Here is a 25,402-nt window from a genome sequence, read left to right on the forward strand (position 1 = left end):
CACTGTTTAGTTAACTAAAGTGGGAATTTTCTGCTGTTGGACATCTGCACAGGGATGCTTTTTTTCCTGTTTTATTTTATCCTCTGCTGCAGCTCAAATTTTGACCCCAGTAATGGTCTTTTTTTTCCTGAGAATGAGGTGGCAGTGTGTACCTTCTTGCTTCTGACTGTAAGCTCTTCTGCTGTAGTAAGTGGAAGGCAGGGTTTGTGGAGAACTGCTTTTCATGTCTGAATGGGAGAAGGAATAATACTTTCCTCAGCTGGGATGTGCTGAATGGTGTCATTGCTTAGGGTACTGTGTCACCAAACAGAGCCACCTCGGATACCTACCTTTTGAAATGTTATGAGGACTGGTAAGCTGCTTGCAGTTGTTCCAGTGACAGTCTCACTCCTGAACTGTGTAATTTTAAAACATCAATACCTTTGACAGAAAAGGAAAAGTTTGTAATTTGAGTTTTAGACCTCCTGTAAAAATCTCTGAAGTAAGCATTTTTTCACAGAACTACATTGTTTAGCTCCAGTTATATTCAGTATTGTACTTCTGTTTTCAGAGAACACAGTTCAAAGTTTTTTGAATATATGTAGTGTTTTTGCAAAATAAATTTATGTTTCTCTCTGAAATACAGTCTTTCAATAAAACTTAGTTGTGTAACTATAGAAAAGCATAATATGTAATTCATGTTCTGTGAAGGTTTGTTGGAATGCATAATGGAACAAAATCCACATGATGGAATGCTGAAAAGGCTGAATTAGAAGAGCATGCTAGAAGTAATTGATAGCTTTTTTTTCCCCCCCTTTGCTAAAAATGAGCAAATAATGTTATGATTTCTGACAGATACAATTTGAATGTTAGACAATTTGTGGATAAACGAAGCATCATTAACAGGGAAAAAACCCAATTCTGAACTATACGTACACAGTAATAGCCTCTGTAATGTCTTTATTATGCAAGGAAGTGATTTTGGTATTGTTTTAGTATTTATCTCAACAAGCCAGCTCAGGGCTCAGCAACTATGAAAAGACGCAAGAAGAGTTTGCAGTTCTTAGGAAGAGAACTGAGATTACAACATGAAATATTATGCCACTCTAAATCCGTGTCATTTACATGTGAATTGTATGAAACTGTGAATGGTATGGAGAATGTGAACAGGAAATATGTTCCTCTAATACAAGAATTTAGGGAGATCATACACAATAAGCGTGTGTTACACTTAAAACACAAATGTCAATATATTTTCCATAGTGGGTTATTGAAGTGTGGAAAGGATTGCCCCAGGATCTTGTGGAGAACAACAAATAAAGGATTTTAAGAAAGCTTTAGGCAAATTCATATGGAATAAATCTAGCAGGGGCCATGGGACATGCTATCAAAGTAATCTCTGGCTCAAAAAGTTTGGGAAGATGCTGGAGAAGGCTTATTCTATGCTTACTTAATTTCACATTTGTTCTCTAGATATGTAATGTTGGCTGGTTTTGCAGACAGGATATTGGCGTGCAGTAATCAAATCAAAGGTCTTCATAGCCCTCATATTCCAGAAACCGGGCTGTTTTAATGAACAAAAAGAAAGACAGTATTCCATCTATATCCAGCATTTTAGTGATCTTGGTAATACTCTGGCAGGTGCTTCAGTTTAAACTTGAGCTGTGACTCTTTAGTGTAAATGTTTGCAAGAATTTTAGAGTTACAGGTCAAATCATGCTGATATTAGAAGTTTAAGATTAATGACTGGAGCACATTCTTTCTGTTTTATCTGTCAAAATTTAATACCTTTACTTAAAAATAGGATCACAGGAGATATTTCCTGTTGTGTAAAATTCCTGCTCCATGACATACAGGCAAAATCCTTCATAGTGCAGCAGCTCTAAGGGACTTACCACCCTAAGACTCATTTGTAAGAAAACACACAATGCAAAGGATTGTGTCATCGTGTGGCCTCTCTTTTGCAGTTTTTGTGTCAATGCTAGTAACGCACAATAGCCTCACAAAGAAAAGTTCCCTAGGCCAGAAGACCTCCATGAGAGCTGAATCGGGCCTTGTGGAAACAGTGGAACTGTCCGAGTTATATTACCACTTTCTCAAGCAAAAGCCCAAAGCAGAACTCCTTAGTTTATAGACTCATTAAAATCAGTATGGACTCACCAAAGTTTGACTCTACATGAAGGGTAAATGAACTGCTTTTCACATATGTAAGTACAAGCTAATGTCATTAAGTTCACTGACATTATTTAAATGTTATTAATTACTTGGACCACTTGTTTATATTGGGTACCAGAAAAGTTTTAAACTATTTGGGTTTTCATTTGGGTGTTTTTTTGTTTGTTTCTTTGTTTGTTTTGTTGTTGTTGAATAACAGCTTTCCTTCAATTTTTTGAGGAAGGTACATAGTTGGAAGGAAATCCCTTTAATCTTCAAACAGACTGCACCTAGTGAAAAATTTTGTAGCCTGAAATAAAAATATATTATTTAAGATCTTAACCAGACTAAAAATGTTACATGAACTGCAAAAAAATTTTGATGTCTATTGGAACCTATAATGAATGTTGATGATGTTAAAATGTGACTTACTAAACGTCCTATACTTTCCTCATTTTCCATCACAATATAGTAAATATTTTGTATATCCTAATGTACAGTCATCTTTAAAACAAACAAAAAACCAACAAAAAAGCCACATCACCATGTGATGTTTGGTAAAACTAGCTGTTATATTAGAATAGACATACTGCACCTCTTTTTCTATCTATATTGATAATTACGTGTTTGACTTCAAATGTTTCCCAAACTTAGCATTTTGGAATATTCAGAAGATATACTGTAATTCTTTTTTCAGAGGAAAAACAAAATGTTAGGTTTTAATTCCTTTTCTAGATTTTCCATTTCTGCACTGTTAGTCAGACATCTGTCCTAATGGTCGTCATTTAAGAATCAAATGCTGTCCTGAGAAGTGGTTTAAGAGTGTAAAGATGCTTTAAATAGTTCTGAACTAACAATCAGTCACTTGTCCTCTCTCCTGTTTTAATGGGTTTCTTTTCTTACAATTTTGTAAGAATTCTTACAATTCTTACATTTTGTAGCCTGAAGTAAGAAAGGGCTTGTTGTCTTAAATAAGAAAAGGCTTATGGTCTATCTTTCACTCACCTGTTATTAAAAGTCATATAAATAATCTGATTTATGAACCCATCAGTGTTGGAAGCTATCAAACATATGATACTTTTGCTAACCACTAGTTATTAAAAAAAAATAAAGAATTGCATTAACTTAATGTTTCTGATGACAAATTAAGTTACTTCACAGAAAACAGCTGTGGTAGCACAGAAAATAGAACTGTGTGAGAGCTCAGCTGGGACACTCAGGCAGGTTTCACAATGAAATTATTTTAGTAAGCACTGAAAATTGTTTTGATCTTGTAAAAGAGTGACAAATGCACCTTTTTGTTGGAGATTTAAGAACTCTGGGTTTTTTAGTTTATCAACAAGATTATGTGGTGATTGGAATATGATCCGTAGGTATGGACAAGAGGAAGCAATGTTTGCAGAGAGGGTTTATAAGGCGAGATGAAAATGGAAAAAAAATCCTATTACTGGAAGTTGGAGCTAAAGAGTTGGAAATGAAGGGCAGGTTTTTTAGTAAAAGAGTAGTTGAACACTGGAACAATTTAGAAAAAAGTTTGGTTCTTTCTTACTATCATCTATTACTCTAATCTGTAAAATTAAAAAAAATAATGTTCTGTAAAGATATACTTCAACGTTACCATTGCTCTTGAAAGTGATGTGGAATTGGTCAAACTAGTGTGCTAATCTGTGTTCAGCAGTGCACCTGACTGGACGCAACAATGCACTTTTTAGATCATAGGCCATACACATATGCTCATTTCTTTCTGTAGGTACTTTCTGGAGAGTCAGAAATGTTTTAATTTTGAGTGAAGTACAAACTGCTATTTAGTGCTGAAGTGTTTCTAGAATGTTGGATTGATAGCATGGGTATTTTTAAGAACACTTTCTCTCTTTGTAAGAAAATGACTGTACTTTATTAATAGAAATGAAAATTAGATTTTACCAGTCATGAGAATTCTCCTGTGAGTAGCTGAGTGTTCTTGTGTTTGTAATGTGCTATCCCATTGCTTCTCTGTTGGACCTGCTGCTCTCTTCTTTTTCATGTTATATATTTGAATATCTCAACTCAGGTTAATTAAAACACCTGTTTTCAAAATCAGGATTAAAAAAATGAAAATAGAAAATGTGCAAAGGGCTCTCTATATTTCTGATAGATCTTTGTCTGTCCTGTTCTTAAGATTCAGTGAAAAAGGTTCCATTATCACCCTTGGTATTAAGCTCTAGTGTTTAACTATGTAATTGCAGAGTATTTCTCAATTTCTAGCCTAAATTTTGTCTGTTACAAATTAAACTGATTACTACTTCTGCTACCCTAGCTATATATTGACAACCACTGGTTTTTTTGTTTTTTTTTTTAGTATTGGCATCCTTTACATACATATAGATACATATATAAAGCATCATATCTAACCAAACTGTTTTGGGTTTTTATAGACTTTTTAGAATTTTTTAGAATTTTTATAGAATTTTATAGACTACTAAATACAATTATTATATCCGTTCTTTATGCTAACTTTATTTATCTATACTTATGCCATTTTTTATTGTTCACCTCAGGACTCAGTCTAAACTATTAAAGCTTAGGTCCTAAAATTGGGTAGAAGAGTTTACCTGAGATCTCCTAAACACTTCCTGTATTTTGCATTTACTGATTTATATTCTGAAATGGCCTTTTTTTGCAACGTAGTTACCTTGCTGACTTAATAATGAGCAGGGAAAGCCCTGATCTGATAAAGTAGCTGTGTCAGATCAAGCAGAAATTCTTTTCACTTCTGCAAGCTGATAAATCCATGCTCAGTCTGTGTTCTATTTCCAGGGAAAACACCTCGCTGTTTTATTAAATATTTTTACATTTTTAACACAGTAGAGCGAGTTCACTCTTCCACCTCCCAGTGCCTGACATAAGTTCAGTCTGAATTAATCTCTACTCACATTTTTGCTGGTCATAGGCTCACAGCTATTTAAATATGCTAAAAGTGGTTGGTAGAGATTAATACAGGCAGGAAGCATGATAATGATAAATAGACAAACAAGCAGAAGAAAAATAAGATAACCCAAAAAAGGATTCTGGTGAGTTCCATGAAGTGTACTTTTCCTTTACACTGTTCTTCTGTAAGTTTTTATTGCTAGTGCAACTTCACTGGCCATATCAAAGTTTAGTCATCAGTCTTAGTAACTGTATGGAGTAAGTAAGTTAAGAGATGGAGCAATGGTATTTTTCAGTTCCCACTCTACCCAGCAGTCCTATCAGTGGTCTTAGAATATGTCAGGTGCGAAAATGCATTTTAATGAAAACAGTCTGTGGTGGAGGAGTTACAACTATTCTTACAGTAAGAAAAGCTCTTTTGATTGTATACCTGACAAAAGATGTAAACTTATTGTTAATGTACTGCTCCATCAGTAAAGCATTTGGCATTAGGTATAGTTCAGTTGTTCCTCTGGCCTCAGATTTCAGCCTGTAAATGTGAGTAGTTTTGCTGGCCTCCACTAACAATCAGTTTTTCAACATATGTTTAGCATTCAGTTGCTCAAGGGTCAATAAAATACAAATTAATAAGGTAGATAATTAAATCATGCTTTTAGAATTTGTCATTATAACCAGTTTAACATTTAAGAAACAAATGTTTTATGTGAAAATTCATCATTTTAGTTGGTTTTTGACTTGAAATCACGTATTTCTCTCTTCGAAGTTTTGTTTGGAAAATGTATGCATAGACATCTATACCAAATCATGGGCTGATATGAAAAACTTGACACAGAGATACTTTGCCAGCACAAGTTTAAAACTTACCTAAACTTTACCTTTACACTTTGGTTGAACTTGCATGTTCCAATGATACTAAACACATTTAAGTGATACTAAACATCTGACTGTCAGCAGAGTTTTGTTCTTGTCGTTAATCTTTTTGCATGCTAGACTGCTGAACTAATTTTTAAATGTGCTGCCAGTTTTTACCATCGGTATAATACTCAACTCATCTTTTAAGATGTTTAAAAGCCAAAAGCTGGAATCTGTCTTGCTGGAATTAAGGTTAAATTGCAGAATATGTTAAGAAAAGGCCTTTCTGATTTCAGCTGCACTTAGATTTCAAGTTATGTAGCAATTCCCTGAAGTGTAGAGGTTCTGAACCAGAGATAATGTTGTGCATTCTCCAACACAGTCACATCATGTACTTAATAATATTAAATACAATTATCTTCTTTCATACTGACTTTTGGAGGATATCTATTTTGTAAAGATTGATTTTTTTTAAATTAGAAGCTGTGAAATATAAGTTTGCATTTGCTGATTTTTTCCAGGTTCTTTCCATGTCTTCTGTAGGTTTTGTACTATATAGCAAATTATCCAGGCCAAGCTGAAGGATGCATGGAACATATTTTTGGCTGTTAGTGACTGTCTATATATTTACTTTCCTAGCATGTCTATGCAGTACCAATGACTCCATCATCTTGTTTGCTGAAGCAGAAGGCATTTTGAAAAGGTTTTATGGGAGACTACTGCATAATAAATTAAGGAGAAAACCTACTACATCTACAGATACAGGTTTTTGGTGTTTTTTTTTTTTTAAATGAATCAGAAATATTTTTCTATGTGATAAGAAGCACTTTTATATTGAATAAAGATGTAAGAACTACCATATTTCTATCACTTAGTATTCTGTTTCCGGTGATGGGCAGGAGAAAATACTTAGGAAAGGAATATTACAAATAATAAATATGTAAAGCAATCCTTCTCTAATGCTTTTTTCCCTTGTAACATCCCACAGTTTGTATACATCCGGAGCTGGAAGTTTAATGTGAACCATTTTGTTTAACAGCCATTGTTGGACTTGTGTTTGCTATCCTATCTAGTTGGGAAGTAATTTATATTTTCGGTCTTCACCATTGCTACATGATGTCGAGTTCCACATTTAGTAATGCAGTAGGTATAGAATTACTTTCAATTACTTTCCTGGAGAATTTTAGTTCTGTTCTGTTACTCCTTAACACTTACATAAATTAAAGTAGTTATCAGGGTTGTTGTGAAGTGAAAATACAAATTTTCCTGTTAACTATTGATTTGTTTTGTTGAGTCTTGTCCTCTATTTTCCCTGTTTTTAAGCTGCCAGTCATCACTACTGAATGTTGTTTTTCTCATTTTCTCTAAGGATGAAAGAGATTTGGTGTGAGATCAGGGCTTTCTTCTCTCACTGGTAGGAAAGGCCCCAAGTGAAACCTGACAAGCCAGGTTAGAATGCTTTTACTTTACAGGTGCTTGTCTTTCATCAGAATATGTAAAGTAAGAAAGAGGGGAGTATAGTATTCATGTACTGATTATTTTTTTGGGGGGAAGCCATTTTCTGATAACCCAAACCTCAAATCCTCTTAACTATAGTTTAGATAATCATGGTTTAGCTTTCTGTACACACCTTCTGAATTTTTCTGATTTTTCAAATGCAAATTTTAGATAAAACTATGGGACTGATACAGGCATCCAGAGTTTGAGAAGATAGGATTGAAAGACCCTGATCTTTGTTTCGTGCTTTCTTCTGATGGTGGGAGCATAACCTATAGATTTTAAACAGCAGCACAATAGTTGTGGCTGTCTCCACATTCAATAAAATGTAGAAAACCAGATTTCTTTTACTTCCCCACTCCCCGCACCCCCCCCCCCCCCCCCCCCCGCCCCATAAGCAGGAGACAAGGCTGGTCCGGGTAATATCTGCAAGAAAGTAACTGTGCATTTAGGGCATTTCCAAATGAAAAGAATCAGGTTATGTGTTTAGTTGTTTTTACTGCTTTCTTATGTTGATCAAGTGGCTGTTTCACAGATGCAATATGCCGCTATTGCTAAGTAGATATTTCCTCCACTACTTTTATAACCTGGGTGGAGGAGGTCATGATCATCTTATTTTTCTTTAAAGCAAGAGCATGCATGAATGAAGACCTTGCTACTTTTGAAAGCACTTTTTGATGTAATCTGCTTTCAAGGTATCACATGCAGAACTGCACCAAACTTAGAGGAGATGCTTGGGGTTATGATGCAAAAGATCTTGTGCCTTAAAGGGGGTGCCCTTGCCCTTCTGTCCTGAAAGCTCAGGTTTGTAGCTCAGGTTTGAAAGGGACTGTTATGTGGGGTGTAATGAATTGATTCCACCTGCTGGGGTCAACTACTAGTGGAAAGCTGGTTTACAATAACAACAGCTATGGTAAGGGTAGATTCCCTAATTGACATCTTTGGTTTGAGATGAAGAGACTTGGTTTGGTTTTTTTTTTTTATCTGCTGGCATCTGTTCTGTCTTTTATAAATATGAAGAAACATTTTCTTGTTGCTATGGTCTTTGTGTAAGTAACTTATAGCAAAAGAGAATTTTCTTGTTTCCTTTGTCAAGTAGCTCAAAATGAATGCTTGAAATAACCTCTTTTAGACAATAATTGGTTGAAACAACTTTACTTCATGTTGTCTTTGTCTACACACATCTTGCCATCATGTACTAGTTATTTTCTTTACAGCTGATGTAGTTCAGTGGGATAAACTGGCAAATGCTTTGCCAAATCCAGATTTCCTAATCCCTTTTGCCTTGTATTCTCTATCTCTAGTTATATGCTGACGGCAATAACTTGCAGTTACAAGTTTTCACAGTTAGCCACAGCTTTTGTGTTCAAATGACTTTTACCATTACCTCTTCCGTGCATGATTATCAAAATTATAATGGCTTCATAAAAACTCCTAAAGAAGAGACTGAAAATATATGAAATGTGATAAAAACAGGCAGTGGCCTCTGATGAAAGGAGCACAACTAACCGGGAACATTTATATTTAGTCTACAACTGTGTATTCTACACTCTGGAGGCTGTCTTGCCCTTTTTGACATTGGAAGGTAACAATCTCATGTTCTTATGAAGTAGACCATTATGCTTGTGATTGTCTCTGGCAGTTTCAGTCCATCTTATTTCAACGCTACTGCCTGTTCTAGAATGGTTTCCTTTCTTTGCAAAAATCAGCATATTAAGTTTTGTAGCCAAACTGCTAACAAGTTCCTAAAAGTTAGTTTCATGAATGTGTCTCCTCAACTTCAGCTGGTGCTCTTCAAAACCAGTTTTCAATTCATCCTAAATAAAGAAGTTAAAACCCACCAAACCTTAACTACCTGTAACTTGTGCTTGGTTGTGCTGATAGCCCTGTGACACTGTATGAGCTACATGCAATTGCTGAAGTTCCTGTTTTCAGAAACTTTAATCTGGTTTTTAGTGGTTCTCTATAGTCATGTTTTAAATAAGGTAACCACAGCCTCTCTCTTTCTGAAGTACTACAATTTAGTACTGAAAAGTTGAAACAGAGTCCCTTTTAATGAGAAGCAAGGCTAAAGAAAACCTCAGACCTATTCTGTACTCTTCATTTTTCTTCACTCAACATCCAGTTTGTTTCCTGTGTATGAAACAGTTCTCTTTCAGCTTAAATTACCAGCGACTTTCTGCTAACCAGTTTTCACATACCTGGAGAAAGATGTAGCATGCAACTGCTAACTGAGCATCTGTCTTACAAAGCAGGTCAAGATAATCCATTTATCACCTTACCTTGAACAACTTCCTCCTTCATTTCATCCACTGACATGCAACAGACTTTCCACTGGGCATTTGATTTCTTCTTGATAGCTGTCTGTCTGCGTTAACAACACCATTCAAACTCTCTGCTTCCAAGGCCTCTTTCCAAGTCCTGCAGCTCAAAAACCAGTCATCTTTTATCTTCTTCTGTCTTGCTACTGATGATGTAGTAGCAAGTTTTCCTCTGCAGTTCTTTTTGTTCAGGTTATCTGTAACACGCTTCTCATGCATTCCACATCTCTGCAATTCATTTTTTGCCATCTCTCCATCTCCCAGAATTTTTCAGATTATTTGCTTCACTGAAGTAAATGAATGATTCCTTAAAGTAAATTGAGTGAAAGATCATATTCAAAGTAAACTTAAAAATAGATGTGCCTGCCTAAGGTACCTGGACACTTGCCTAAGGCATGTGGACATCTAAATTCTGTTGACTGCAGTGAAGTCCTAGACAGCATTAGTGCAGATTTAAGACATCTGCTTTAATCAGCCCAACTTTACTTGGCACTGAACTGGTCTGTGTATAAACACACAAGTCACAAAAGACTTTTGGAGCTGGTGACCTCTAGTAAGAGGCAGTATTGAGCAATCAAATATGACAAGGTCTTTAGTATGTCGTAAGTAGGTTGCAAATACGTGTCTAGTTGTGCCCTGAGGTTTATCAGCTAGTTTGCTTGCAAGCTTTCACAGGTATTTGTTTTCATTTTTAATTGCCTAAAAGCTTCAATAAATCTGACTCCCTGTTCATTACCAATATGATATGCCAAACTCACAGGAAACAGATAGAAGATATTTTTTCTCCATGCTATACTTAAAGCTTGGTACTTGCAGGACATGTAAATGAATAAACATAATTTAGTGATTATTTGAAAAGCCTCAAATACAGTAAATCAGATGTAGCAGAAAATACTAAAATAAAATAAATTAGGGGGAAATTGTTCCTTGTTGAGTTTCCTTGTTTAGGTCATCTAATCACTGTTAATATATCAATCCAAACTCTTCTACCTACTTAATTGAATCAATGCCAATGCAATGTGTAGGCTGTATGTGTAGCTCTTTAAAGTTGCTATTCCTTAATTATGTAACTCTACTAATTTTATTAATATATTCTATGGAGAATCTGAAAATCCAAGATTACCATGACATCAGTATTTTGCCATTGCCGGATTGCTGGAGATGTATGTATGTAATGAAGTCCATGAACTTTAACAAGACCAAATATTCCTTTTTCCTCTGCTGCGCTTATTGATTTAAAATCCACACATTTAGGCATTGCAAGCAAGCTGGAAACCGTGCTTATGAAGGGGATTGCACATCACTTCACACATGTGAATGTAATAGACAATGGAGAGGGCAGCAGAAGGAGATGTGGAGAATACTGTCTTCCAAACCATTCCTTTTCTGGCATGAGCAGAATGTGACATGCGATCTCTGTCATACCTTAAGTTCTGTTCACAGTCATACCTTAGGTTCTGTTCATGAAGTACCATGAAACACTCAAGTCCACTTGCAGGTAGTTCTTCGGTGATTTAACTCCATTATTTGCAGTAGTGTTGGAACTCTGTCTTACTCAGCAAATCAATGCCATGCTTTACCTGCTTGAAATTAAGTGTGTATTATTGCTTGCTAGATCAGGGTCAGGATAGTCAGCATACAGATCTAATACCTGCTGCCACTACTTAGAATATTTTTTTCTTTTTGAGGGTTTGTTGGTTTTGCTTTGGCTTTCCTTATGTTTTCAAATTTCTTAATTGGTTCATGGCTCTCCTGCAGTTCCACTACAGGGAGGTTTGTGTTTTGTGTCAGGTTTGGAGGGATGAGTATTAGTCTGACAAGTCACCCTGCAGGCCTCTTCACACTTCCTTATTCTCCATTTGTCATAAGTTAGATGTTTTGAAGATAATGTCAAACAAAGCAGCATATTTAATTTCCCTTCAGGAGCAGAGGATGTATTTAAAAACAGAGGTCTAATTCTCCTCATCAAAACCTGTACAATCCCTTTCCCATTTCTATAGCTAATCTCTAACTGGTCTAGCTGTAGGTTTTTCCCCATTTTAAAGTAAATTGTTTTCATTGTAACTGTGATTTTAGCATAACTGTAAAGGTCTCTCAGTACTCAATATTGCAAAACCAACCTGTTTTTTTGTTATTGGGTGTATTTTAAAATTATTTCTTTGCATTGATATTACTACTGAAGTGTTTTTGATGAAAGAAAAGGAGCAAAGGATACATTCTCATTAAGTGCAGCTTCTGATCTGAGATTAAGTGGCACTGGGATAGTTTTATTTTGCCATAATTAGGAGTAAAGAAGTTCATTATTTCTATTTTAAAATATATCCATATTGACTAATAGAAGCTTTCCTTTACTGTTCACTTCAATATGGAAATTTTAAGCTAAAATTAAGAAAAAGAAAAAGCTGTGGGCAAAGAGCAAAAAAGGTTATATTTTTATGGGAAGAAGATGAACTGTAAGAACAACTTGCTGGGACTGCAGCACAAACACTGGGTTAGATAGAGCAAGAACAGGAAACCAGAACAAGAACAGGAGGTGGAAAGAGAAAAACTATTTAAGACAACTTATCATTTCAGATGGTATCTCTCCAATATGTTTGACTTCCTAAAGTAGCTGCTTCATGGAGTTTTCCTTCTCTAGTGGAGACAGCAGGTGTATCTCTATTTGCAGTGATATTGTTTGGGCAGTTTGTTCCTTCCTCTCTTCCTGCTCATAATACTTTACTCCAATAAATCAAAGCAATGTATTTTCACTACGTGGAGAGAGAACAGCTTACAAACACCACTATTTTTTCATTGTAGAATTGGACAACAAGAGCCAGGAATACTTTGTGAGAAAAAACAGGCCCTTAACATTTCCCTCTGTCCCTGGAGGTTTGTGTAGTTTCTATAAATACTTAATTTCTTTGTGTTGCTTCAGATGTCTGGCAGTTAAAAAGCAGGGAAGAGCCCAGATTAGTGTGAGATGTTCTCATTAGTTATTCCATGGAAGGATATTTATACTTTTTCTTACAAATTTTAGTTGGACTCCATGCATAACAGGAGTGGAAAGTTTGCAAGTTTTTAAGTGGTTCCTCAGTGAATTTTCAAGGGCACTACTGTCACATTTAACCTAATAAATGTTTTGCAGTTTTTGAAAAACAGCTATTTGTATTTCTTCACTGTTGTCCTATGATACTGTTTGAAAACTGTAAGAGATTTTGCTCCCAGTGATTGTTTTTCAGATATTGCTAGAGAATTTTATGGGATTGACTCTTCTATGTCCGAGTCGGGAATAATTCTGTGAAAGTCTGTGAATTAATACCAATCTAAAATTGTTTATGTGTTAACATACATAGAAGTAAATTAATTGTGCTACTTCATTATCCACCTGAAATCAGTGTGTATAAGACACATCTCGAACTGGTTTATAACTCTCATAGGGTATATTTAAATCTATGATGTGCCTAAAAGTATCCTAGAGAAAGGAAATTGATTAGGAGATTCTGAAGTGTTAGGATTATTTCAAAGCAGTGGGCCTCTTCTTTATTTTTCTGTACAATCCTGAGTACGTAATGATACTATCAATTTCTGCCAATTGCAATAGATGGGATCCTCTCATCTCACATCTTTGTAAAATTTGACACTGATAAAGCTGTCTAGTTACAGCCGTACTGAGGTAAGCATCTCCTACCCTTAGGGCTCCTTCCAGTCAGCATTTGTGAACACTCATCCTCACTATGGCATGGTGGACCCAAAGCCCCTTTTCCTGGCTGGCAGTGACACAAGTAGTTGGCAAAGCTCAGACATATTTACTCCTACTTGGCACACCCTTCTTGCCTGGCTTCTTGCAGAGCTCTTACTCTGATGGAAACAAACATGATCACCGAGATAAGTCTTGGTATATTTGATTATTTGGCTGCTGTTTCATAAATGAAGATTGTTACTGACTCACCAAACAAGACAGGTGCTATTTACAGAGTACAGGAGCTGCTCTGCAAACTGAAGTCTGTGGCTGAGCAAGCAGTGAGGAAATCCTCTCCTTTGCCTTCTCCAAACCCCAATTTTGGCTGTACAACTAGGTTCTTAGGTTTGCACTTGAAAAGCAGAGCTGGCAATCTGCTGCACGGCTGGTGTACCGTTTAGTCGTCAACCCTTTTTACTGTTTGCATGCACTTAATTGATTTTTGCTGTCAGACACATGCAGTTCAGCATCAGATTCTGACACACACATACTGCTGTCCCACAGGATTCGCTGAGCGGACTGTCTTGCAGCTGCTGCATTTCCACCAGTTAAATTGACAGTTGCCTACTGTGTGGAGTTGCTAGGAGAAGGTGAATAGTCATCATTACAGCATATTCCTTCAATAACAACCTGTAGAGCTCTCCGATTTCTTTTCTGCAGGGATTTATACATGTCTTCACTACTGACTTTGCATTTGTACAGTCATATTTTCATTGACAGGCTGGTAGATATTTATTCATTAAGAAACAATTGAGGATCAAGTAAAGAGGAAGGCTCTGACATTTGAACATGCACTCTTTTTGTAGGGTGATGTGGCTGATACTGGCTTCTACCATCTGCTTCCCTATTGCAGCCTGTTTCTCCAACCTGCAGGGCAGAAACCAGCCTTTCTTTCCTTCTGGATTGTTAAAGCCATTCACATTTATGCTGCATGGCAATGAATTATAGTCCATTTTAAGGAATCTTTTGTGCTTCTGTGCATATTCCTACAGCAGAAAAAGTGCATGAGAAAGGAGCTTGAGCAGTCAGTAGTATAGTAGCTGGCTCACCCGTATGGATTAGACTCGTGAGGTCAGAGGAGCTGTGTATACTTGCTCTGTGCTTGGGGGGGTGGGGGGAAGAGTGGATTTGTCTATCAAAGGGAATAGCGATTCAGGCAAGATCGTCCCTCAGCAGTTGTAATTCTGATGTGTTTTGATATGTCAGCAGCTATTGTCTAACACGCGTGGATCTTCTGACATTTGTAGTGGACTAAAGAATGCTTGTGCTTGCTGGTGAGCCTGACTATAACTGTATCACTGTAGGACAATAACGATGGGGGCTCGAGCGACGGAAACAACTCGGGAACTGGAAAGCACCTCTATAAAGTATCAAATAGGAGGACACACAGAGAAAATGTGGCAACGGCTCAAAGGAATGTGAGTAGCTTCTCTCCTTGGCTTTTGTTCTGTTCCCTGGGAAAGATCGTTTTCATTTGTCTGTTAAAATGACTAATTAGCAAATTGGGAGAGTAGTCTCTCAGCTGTGAATAGTATTTGCTCTCATAATGTATACGGTTCAATCACCTAATTTAAAAGATATATAACTAGTGAGAGTGAGAGTTGTTATCCACATTGAAATGCAGGTAAGTCCTTTCAGGTTAACACTTCCATAGCTCTGATATGATTTTGTAAATGTTATCTTGAAAATCAGTGTTGCTGGAGTTGTTTCATCATTCCTGTCAGTACATATAAGTAAGTGTATTATTGCAGTTCCGTAGGAGGTATCAATACATTGCCTTTTGAGAGTACAGGTAAAGAAGTCTGTATTAAAAGGTGCTTAGCTATTAGGAGGATGCTATATCTGCCCCCCCCCCCCCCCCCCCCAATTATTTTGGTGCTCATTCATTCTAAAAACTGATTGAAGGACTATTTGAAGGGGGGGGGGGGCACTATGCACCTGCTGTGTCTTATTCACTCCTCTCAAATGCTATTTTCAATGTAGACTTTTGGTGCAAAATAAACATCTGCAACCTGTCAGAGAGAAACTCTATCAAACCAATGTGTTTTAAACCCCTTAAACTTCAGTGCCTTCTTTTAAGTATTTGTCTGTTTTTGCTCTGAAATCTGATGTCAGAATGTTACAAATAAATGCATGTTACATTTTTTGCTTTGGAAGCAAGGAAATGGTGCTATTATTCTTTCTAGAAAGATTTGAAATACTGGGTTTCTAGAGGTATTCCACAAATGCTATATAGTGCCTCAGCTGTTGAAGGAGAATGGGTTACTTACAGTGCTAAGAGGATTAGATGCATTGGCTACAGCACTGCCTGTTTTCCCTATGCATGGGTAGAGATTCAAGCTGGCTGTGGGAAAGGGAGTTTCCACCATCTGCTTTCTTTCAAGGGAAAGTTGGTTTGCTTCACTGGAAAGTCACTTTTCAGTTGTGGCCAGGGATTTATCAAAACTTCTCTGTGATATGCTTTTGAATATTTGCTCTGAATCCCATCATCTCTCCGTTTAAGATTATGCACTTTGGGAACCATTTTGCTCCTAGAAACTCCAAAGTGTACATAGCAAAACAAACATTTTTACTGTTTCCTGATGCCACACATCTTGCCTCTGAGTTTCTGCTACTAGAGACCTTCATCAGTTTATGCAGACTTCCATTTGTGTAGGGTCTAAGCTGCTGGTTTTGTTTGTTCTTTAAGTGCTCTGTTACTTCGGGTTCTTGGGTTGAAACATTTCCTTTCAGCTGCCTCTGGAATGGTTCCATTAAACAAACCAGCATAAATAACTAACCATTAGTGACACTCAGTACAACAGCTCCAGGAAATAAGGTTCATGCTTCTCTAGGAGCAGTTAAAACAATAGTTGGAGTTTGTGGCGTATCAAAATCAAATGGAGCTTAAGTGTTTGAAAACTGCGTCTTTCACAGGTTGGTGCCAATCTCATGACTGTTGTGACTGCAGGACAAGATAGTGCTAAAATACTTGCATTTAAAAGAAGCAGGTTATATTATTAGATACATGCTCAGCTGACTATTTTTGAGGCTTCTTGATTTAATTTTAATTATTTGCTGGTCAATTGGAAATCACTCACTAGTCAATATTATGAATATTGTATGGGTAAGTTTTAGAGAGTTGAGTTTTTCAGAGCAGATGCCTGTTCTCGGTTTGTAGTAAAAACATTACTCATTAAGGAAAAAATTCATCTTTCTGGTACACAGGTATCAAAGTAGAAGTATGTTTGTATGTGTTAGGGGAGAGGGGCAGATAAGTGGGACTGCCACGGATAATCTGATTTGGGAAGAATTCATTTATAAATCATCAGTCAAAAGAATTGTTTCATCTTAGGGAGGGGAACTGTTAATGAAACTGAGTATGGATGAAGCCAAATTACTGAGTTTTTAAAGTAGTATGTGGTCATATATCTACGCTGAAGTCAAGACGTGACGTGAATTTGGAAACTGAATCTGTTCTTGCTGATAGAGTCCACAGGCCTGCAGAGTTTTCACCAGTGTGTACATGTGATTTCAACACAGTTTTACTGTATTTTGCCAGTTGAGAGTACTGATTATCTTCTTGCAAGCAGATCATTATTTCTGAAGGAACATTGAATTTCATTTAGGTAACTATCTGGATAGTGTTTAAAAGCTGCACAGCAGGTCCTTACTTAAAATGAGCTTTTATTTTCTGTTAGCATTTCAGCTTTTCACATAATAGACATTTAATTATGGATTTGGCTGCAGATTTCCATATACATTTAACGTCATATATCTTGGGGTGCTTTTGTTGTGGTTCGTTGGGTTTTTTATGTTTGTAAATGCAGACTGTTCTATAAGATAGTTGAGTTGAATACGCTTAAGGATAAATGAAAATCCTTATTTGAATGCCCAATAAGAAAAGCTGGGTATTGTGGGAGCTTGAATGAAAGGGCTTTTCTGTGGGTTTTCTACTCTATAGGCTTGCATAGACTTTGCTAACCTAATGCTCTCCCTAGGTGCTGTAATAAAGGCTTGGACATTTTGAATAAAATGAAAACCATACGTAACTTTCATTGGGTCCATATGGCCCTACAGCCAAGCTCTAGCTTCTGCATGGCAAGTAAAAATCCAACTCTATTTTCTTTACATTGCAATTGCAGCAGTGCTGCAAACAAGGAGATTATTTGGCAGAGATTAATTTGGAGTTAATAACTTGATTATTAGCATTGGTGCTGAGTTTATCGATGCCTGAGTGTATAAAACAGAAGATCACTAAAACAGGACTTGTGAAAATGAGTCGTGCACATTGTCTTGGCTGGATCTTTGAATTAAGTCATTTGATAATAATTTGAAATAAGTCATATGTCTTTGAATTAAGACATTTTCAGTATGCAGACTGTGAGCTTCTAATGTTTTGTACTTCAGGGAGAAAGCAAAACCAAATAACAAGTGACAGCTAAATAACTTGTGTAATAGTCTGACTTTTAAAATTCTTTGTTATGCAGAAAAGTAAAACCCATTGTAGCCATTCAAGCCAGTGCTGGAGTACCAGCTGCCTGACTGAAGGGGAGCGTTGTACACCTACTTCAGAAGACATCTTGTCACAACCTGGCCAGGGTGCTCCTTCTCAGACCGTTTAATGCCACTGATTGCACTTTTTCTCCCTTAGCCTTTCATTATCTATCAGATGAAATCTTCTTTTAACGAGTAACTAAGCCTTCAGTTTAAATGCACTCTGGTGTCAATAGGACCAGAAAATTTGCTGCCTAGGAAAGTTTATCTTCAGGTGCTGATAGAGCATAGTATTGAGCTCTGAAAGAGAAGCAGATTCTTTAAACCATTTTGATTCAGAGCCCAGAGAATCAGAGTTAAAGCAGAGCTCTGTATGCTTACTGGCCTTACAGTGTTTGGTATTCTCCTTAATCTGCAGATAGATTTGACTTGGCTCTGTGTTCTTTTTGTGGAATTGTGTGCTGTCTGTTTACAGTATACTGAAGTGGCTGTCTGCCACTTCACTCAGTGTCACTGACAGAACAGTCAGCCCCCCCCCCCCCCCCCCCCCTTATCTTATTTTGCAAGTAGGCATCTTTTTTTGCAAGTAGCTTCTTGTGTTCCCCACTACTGTTGAACCTAGTATTAGGGGCTGAGTTCCATTTCTGAGCTTTGAATTCATTAGTGAGAAAATAACGTGCTTTTCATAGATGCACATATTTGCTAGAATTGTCTGTAAGAGGCCAGAAAATCTCTGAATAGAGAAAGTTAAAATCCAAGGTCTCAAGAGTTTGGGGGATTGGAGTTCACATGTGGTTAGAATAGGCTACTTTAAGAAATTGTTACTAGTGTTTAAAAAGAGAATATGTGTTACTGCCATCATTGTCCTAAAACTAATTTGTGCTAACTTGGATGACACCAGGGATTTGAAGAAAAGCATAAGCTTCTTTCCTTACCTTCTTCCCTTTCTTTTTCTCCATATCAAACCTAATAGACCCCAGTTTCTGCAGAAAGGAGGGTCTAAACTGTTTTAGACACTAAAAAGGATGGACTGACTCATAGACCCAGTTTGATGATCCTGCAATGCTGCAGTGACAAACGCCTATCATTGCACGTGTGCACATTTTGTGGAGGGAGAAAGGGGCCCTAGTCACCGGCTTGATCTCAAGGGAAGTACAGAAATGGCTTCCTCCACACCTGCTGAACTATCAGAAAGGCATCAGATAGAACCCAGATTAGCAGCCTGTTAGGTCTAAAAGGGACCAGAATGGGTAACTTTAGTTAGGGAACCTCACCCAGTCATTCCTTCAGCAGATTTGTGGATACTAGTGAAAGAGCTATAGAACAGTTTCCAATACCGTATAAACCAGAGGTCTTTCCTTTGTTTTTCTAAGTTCCTTTGTTCACATTTTATTTTATATGTATTTGGTGTTTGTGATTGTTTATTGTCCTTTTTTGTATGCTCAATTTGCCAAAACTATGGAAGTCCAGTAATGGTCAATTGAAGATATTATAATTACCAAAACTTAACATTCTGTGATATAAAGGTTTATAAATTTGCAAGTACCGAACAATCAAAGAGAGGAGAAAAGCTAGAATTACAGGTCGATAACTGTGATAAGAAATGCTGGGACAGAAATTGTCACTGCTAGTAACTACATTAGGAACAAATGGATATACAGTTCAAGTAGTTTTTACTTGTAATATTGCCTAGTTTTACTTTTTCCTAATGTGAAAAATTTTATTTGAAGGAAAATCTTAACCTCTTAAAAGTAATCCAAATGACAGCCATTTCTAAAGGGAATTTAAGTAAAATTAAAGCTGTTATTTGTCAAATATGATTTCAGAAATGCTCTGAACAGAAAATTGAAGAAATTATATAGTGATTTACCTGTTGATTGATATGTATCCCATTAGTGCTATAATTACAGTAAGAATTGTTCCATTATAAATTGTGAACAGCTTCTTTTGATTTTGAAAGCAAAGTCTGTTTCTGCGCCTAAGAAGTCAAGGTAAACAATTTATAATTATAACATTGTAACCTAAAAATATGTATCTAATTAAATTTATAATATGATAAATGTTAGGATTTTCAATAACTATAGATATGTTAGCTACTTAGCATTAGCAATTTAGAGAACTCTTTTATCTAGTCCTATTAGAATAATGATATTTTGCTTTTAGAAAGTTATTTCCATTATTATTATGTACTACAAGATGCAGGTTTTTTGTTCATACAATTTTTTTGCTGAATTTCTGGCATATATCATTGCTTTTGATTGATTAGAGTAAATGTTAATCTTCAAATTTACTGTGGATAGGTGAGTTGCTGTGCTTATAGAAAGCTCTACTAGAAGGAGTGGTGCATAAGCCATAATTTGCCTATGATATCACTAAGAACAGCAGCAGTGTTTCTTTACAGGTCTCATGGTCCCTAAATAATATAATATAATATTGAAATTCCTCATTTGTAGACCCTTAAATGTACATCCAATCCTCACATCTGCTTCCAATTAAAATTAAGTACTTTATTGGAGAACACTGCAAAGGAAATTAAACATAACATTTTATAAAGCTGACTCCTAAACTGCAATTAAACGAAGTCTCAAATTTCTGTACTCTGTATTTTTGTTTAGCTTAGACTTCTGAGACTACTTATGCTACATCAAACATTTCTAAGATTTCCTAAAAGATGCTTTCTGTGACTGTTTAACTTATAAATGTTCAGTTCATATCACTGCCTAGAAAGTGATTGCATATAATCCACTACATAAATACATTACTTTCCTCCAACGTTGAACTCCTGTCAGCTACTTGTGCAGGGACCCTTGTCTGTCCTGCAGAATGACCAATTATTATAAATGTTTCTTTGAAAAACTTCATTCTCCAATTTAGCTGGTACACGTTGAAGCCTGCCACAAAACAGTTAGCAGTTTCTCAGAGCTATTGGTCAAAAACTCGGAGAAGAATACTGCCTTCCCACATGTAAATCCCAGTTTCTGCTCCACCTCCACAACAGAATGAAGTCAAAATATCTGGATAGGCAAAACAATGCCTTTTGTCTTGCTAATTATATAGAATTGGAAAAATGCAAATGCCTAAATACTACAATTACATATTTACCATTGGAAGTTGTAATAAAAATAGGCATTGCCTTCATACATCCAAAAGAGAAACTTAACCTCAAGTTTATCAAAACTTCTGTGCCTGACAGAAGTTTTCCTGTAAGGTGCCAAAATAATAATTTAGGAGTGAACTAAGGATCTAATACTGTTCCATGTTCGTTGCATTGTTTGCCATCCGATCGGGTTTACTCCTGAAATCATCTCTGGAGGAGGGCTAGAACAAAACAGTTTCAATTATTTCTGGTGCCATTTACTGGTGACTATTAGAAAACTAAGGACTGCAGAAAAGATTTAAGATCTACTATATGGTAGCAAGTCCTTCTAGTGCCACTGTATTGTCATATCTAACTGGCAGGTTTTCTTTTTTGTCAAAAAATCAAACAAAACATCCAAAGCCCACCAAAGGGAAGCAAAATCAACCAACCAACCAAGGACCACATGAGCTAAGCTTGACCCACAGACTGCAGAGTGATGGAGGGTACTTTACTCTCTCTAATTACAGCAGATGTTTGGAGGCTTTTTTTTTTTGTTTTTCCTTTACTGCCTTCCTGTACAATTTCATGAAGTACTTGAGGTCACCAATGCAATTAATGGAACTTTTAAACAGGACTTCATAGAGAGGAGCTATAGAGGTGGTCAGAACTTTATATTAAGTCAATCCTTTAATTTTACTAAAGAGAGAGAGAAAACTGAGCAATTGTGACCAAGATAAGAGAGAAAATTGCACTCTGCTGTGGTTAAGGGAAGCTGAACAGAAATTGAGTACATCAGTTATAAAGTTACAGCTGACAATGAAGTGACTCAGTTTTCATGGTCCGTAAAGCTTTACAATTAGTCAGGCTGTGTTGCAGACTGAAGAAGCCAGCCTTCTCCCTGGCCTCTCTTTTCTTTTAGAAAACTGTTTAGACTTGTAAAGAACTACAAGTGTCATTCAGTATCTGTCAAGGGCTGCAGCTGCTTGCAGAGTAGTCTGTGGCTCAGACCATAGACACACATTCTCTGAATACATACATGCAAGAAATAGTGATCTTAAAGGAGTATGTGAATTACTCTTAAAAGTTTGGGTGATTCTGTTTGCCAGCATGTATAATTTCATAAGGGTAATTCAAACGCTGTTATGATGACTTGTTGCATTTATTCCTGTGGATTCTGCTAGAAAAGTGATTTCCAAACTGGTGTTCTGTGAGCTGAGGGAGTTTGTCAGCTACATGGTCCCTAAAAGATGACCTTTTTCAGCAGCCATCATGGATTAAGTTGTTTCCCATGATTCATTCTTGCCTCCCAGCCTTCACTGCTGCCTCTATGCTGTCTTTCTTAGCTGTTCTAGTATGACTGGTTTTGATGCCATGCAGGGATTTCTTCAGTGTTAAAAATAATCTGTAAAACTTTTTTTTTGCCCCTACTATAAATTTAAACTTCAGCCAGTTCCTAGTTGGATTCCTTCTGTGTTTCCATACCTGGCTGCATCCTTATAATGGAGGAAATTGTCTGAGGGTGGGAATATCTGAAGTTAAAGGAGACAATCCTGCTTAAGCAGTTCTCCAACAAAACAATCATAGTTTTAAATTGCTCTTGTTTCAAGTCCTTAATTCTGTGATACTGTAAATCCTGTTCTAGGCTACCTCGTATTAGATCAAAACGTGACAGAAAGTGTTGATCCAGTATGAACTTGTCCTGAGGGTTCAATTTTCTTCCAGTATTTTTGAAACTTTAACTTTGAACTACCAAATTTTATGAAGATAAGTACTGCCCACATCACGCCAGCTTTATGACGCATCAGAGAACATCTGTGCTCCTGTAGCCAACAGAAAGCTGCCCTGAAAGAAGGCCAGAATAAACATCTGTGTTGTGTACTTTGGCTAGCTCAAGACAATTGTAATCACATATTTGCACCTCAACTGAATCAGTCAAGTATTTCCTTGTAATCTATAACTAGCAGTTACAGAACTGAAATTGAAACCTTCCTAATCCTGTTGTTTGCCTTTGCTGTATAAAGCTCTCTGCCACCATTGGCAATATATCAAGTGTCTGCAAATCAAAAAAAGGTGAAAAATGCTATGTTAAAATTTTGATTACACTTGGCTCGAATGCCCTGAGAATGAGTACTCGTTAGCTGCCATTTTGCTGTTCATGGTCTGTACAATGATGCTGAATAGTCATGGGATTTAATACAGTTTCTTTAGAATGAGTAAGAGAAGTAATGCTCATCTGAGTTAGTGTCATAAAGTGATGGGGAAAAAAAGTATTCCTAAGTGGCTTCCCTGTTTGGCAATTTAGGCAAATATATCTGAAAAGTTTTAGAACTTCAAGAGAAGCCAGTATACCTTGAGGTATCATCTACTGGAGAGCAGAAAAATGCGAGACATACATTAAAACTTTACTTTTTTCCAGAACTAGTAGTTCTAGAAATATCCCTCCAGTTACAAAAAAAAAAAAAAAAGCAGCTTTTCCTCAAGTCTTTCTTACTGATCTCATGGCTGCTGCATGATGGCATCAAATGTTTATAATCATTCAGCATTTTTGCCTGGTTTTGTTGCTATTTATTTAATGCATTTTTCAGCTCTAGAAACTGTTGAATTCCAGCAGTGCAACCTTCTAAGAATAATGCAGATATTATTTGATGAAGTGTGATGTAACAGGGAGAGATCTAAAGGAAGATGTTTTTCTGTGCAAGCACTTATGCTCCATTATCTGTTGTTTGACATTGGCTGCAGTTTGTTTGACCCAACCCTTCTCCAGACTCTTGGCGCCCCCAGGAAAACCAGTAGCCTCCATAAATATTATGCAGACATGTAATTGTTGCAAATTTCTCTGATGAATAGTGTTTGGAGGCAGTTACATGTGAATGGTTCACTGTTAGTGTGTTCCATGCCAGAAAGGCGCTAAGGAACAGACTACTGGGTAGTATGTACTTCTTTTTGTTCATCTACAATACAGAACTTTTTTTCTGCCTGGGAAAATTGAAATTAAATAATATTGTTGGGGTTTTTCTTCCTGTTGTGTTGTCTGAAGGATTTATTGAAAAATCAAAATCTAACATCATGCTTACCTGCAGTTAATATGTTTAATATTTTTATTTACTGTTTGTTTTGAATAGTTTCCTTTACATGGCATCAGAGGTATTTTTTTTAAATCATATTCAGTAGCTTTCTTTTCCTCTTTCATTAAAGGTTTGGTGAAGGTTAGAAATTTTTTCTGCTAAAATGAAGATTTTTATTAATATCACTGTATTTCCTAACCCCAAATACATTCAGTTAAGATAACAGAGACACCTGTTTGGCACATTATGCCGAACGTGCCAGGCTCAGCTGGAATTGCAAATGGTTGTCCCTTTTGACAGTCCCTTTTTGTCGTCAGTGTGTTATTTTCTAATGCACAGGCAACTGCCCTGCAAAAAGCATTATGTCATTGGCACCAATTTCCATTACGGTGGGCTGCAATGCAGAATTCTTGCTCTAAAGAAAATTAAATACATAAAAAGCCTGGAAAAGGCTACCAAGATTAAATCTTCAGAAGAATGAGTATTCTGAAATGTCTTTAAAAAACTTTGAATCAGCATCTCTTTCTGACTTCTTCTACTTCCAAGACCATAAACTGTGGTGGCAGTAAACTAGTTATTTGAAAACCAGTGGTTATGGTCCCTGTGCTGCCAAAGATGACCCAGGAACACAGCTCTGAGCAACCCAGTGGTCAGGAAATCTCTGAGATTGCTCATAAAATGGTATGTAAGTAAGCTTCTCCCTTGGAGAAAACGTTCCATTAGGAAATTAATGACCAACTCTGATTTAATTCTTTACAACTTAAATAGAAATACCTTAGATTTTATGAGTAATTGGAAATGAGATGTTTCTCTTTCACAGAAAACTGCTAAAGTATTACAGAAGGTCTTCTGTGCTCATATATTAATTCTGTGGTAATTTGGAATATATGTTTCAATGGCTGCTAAGACACCTTCACCAGCTACAACATCAGTTCAAGTTTACAAACCAGGTTTATGGGCCAGTGCTGTAACAGTCAATGGCAGTGAGGTGGAGATAAAATAGTCTTTTCCCTACCGTATATTGCTGTGACAAGGAAACCTTATTTTAGTGTTATATCTCTCTTGAACAGACATTATTGGTCTTAATTTTAAGTAACTGGAACAAAAATGAGACTTCAAATTAATTTACCTGTGACTATTTTGTGTGTGTTTGTGCTTACAGTTCTTTAAGTGTGTTATACAAACAAATACATGTGGGGACGGGGGTGTGTCGAGGTTTTTTTCTTCTTTTTTCTGTGAAGCCTAGTTTGGTTACAAGCCCACATTAATAATGAGTATCTGTCTCTCCGTGTAGTGCATGTATTTGATGCTTTTAACGTAATGGCACGTTACTACATTGTGCCAGAATGTG

The 25,402-nt window shown here is 36.6% G+C and overlaps 1 protein-coding gene across 7 annotated transcripts in view; it reads left to right on the top strand.

Annotated features, from left to right (window-relative positions):
• PDE1A (phosphodiesterase 1A) overlaps positions 1-25,402 on the top strand; it is a 249,081-nt gene that overhangs the window by 54,316 nt on the left and 169,363 nt on the right. For 6 of the 7 annotated variants that reach the window (XR_008748561.1, XM_055812955.1, XM_055812952.1 and 3 more), the window contains exon 3: positions 14,736-14,849. Coding sequence is in view for 5 of the 7 variants with exons in the window: in XM_055812955.1 (XP_055668930.1) it covers positions 14,746-14,849 (104 nt within the window). In the remaining 2 variants the exon portion in view is untranslated. Of the gene's footprint in view, positions 1-14,734; positions 14,850-25,402 lie in introns of those variants that run through there. The other variant, XM_055812954.1, reaches the window with a different exon arrangement.

This window comes from Falco peregrinus, chromosome 8 (assembly GCF_023634155.1).
Source record: "Falco peregrinus isolate bFalPer1 chromosome 8, bFalPer1.pri, whole genome shotgun sequence".
In the NCBI taxonomy this organism is placed as follows: domain Eukaryota; kingdom Metazoa; phylum Chordata; class Aves; order Falconiformes; family Falconidae; genus Falco; species Falco peregrinus.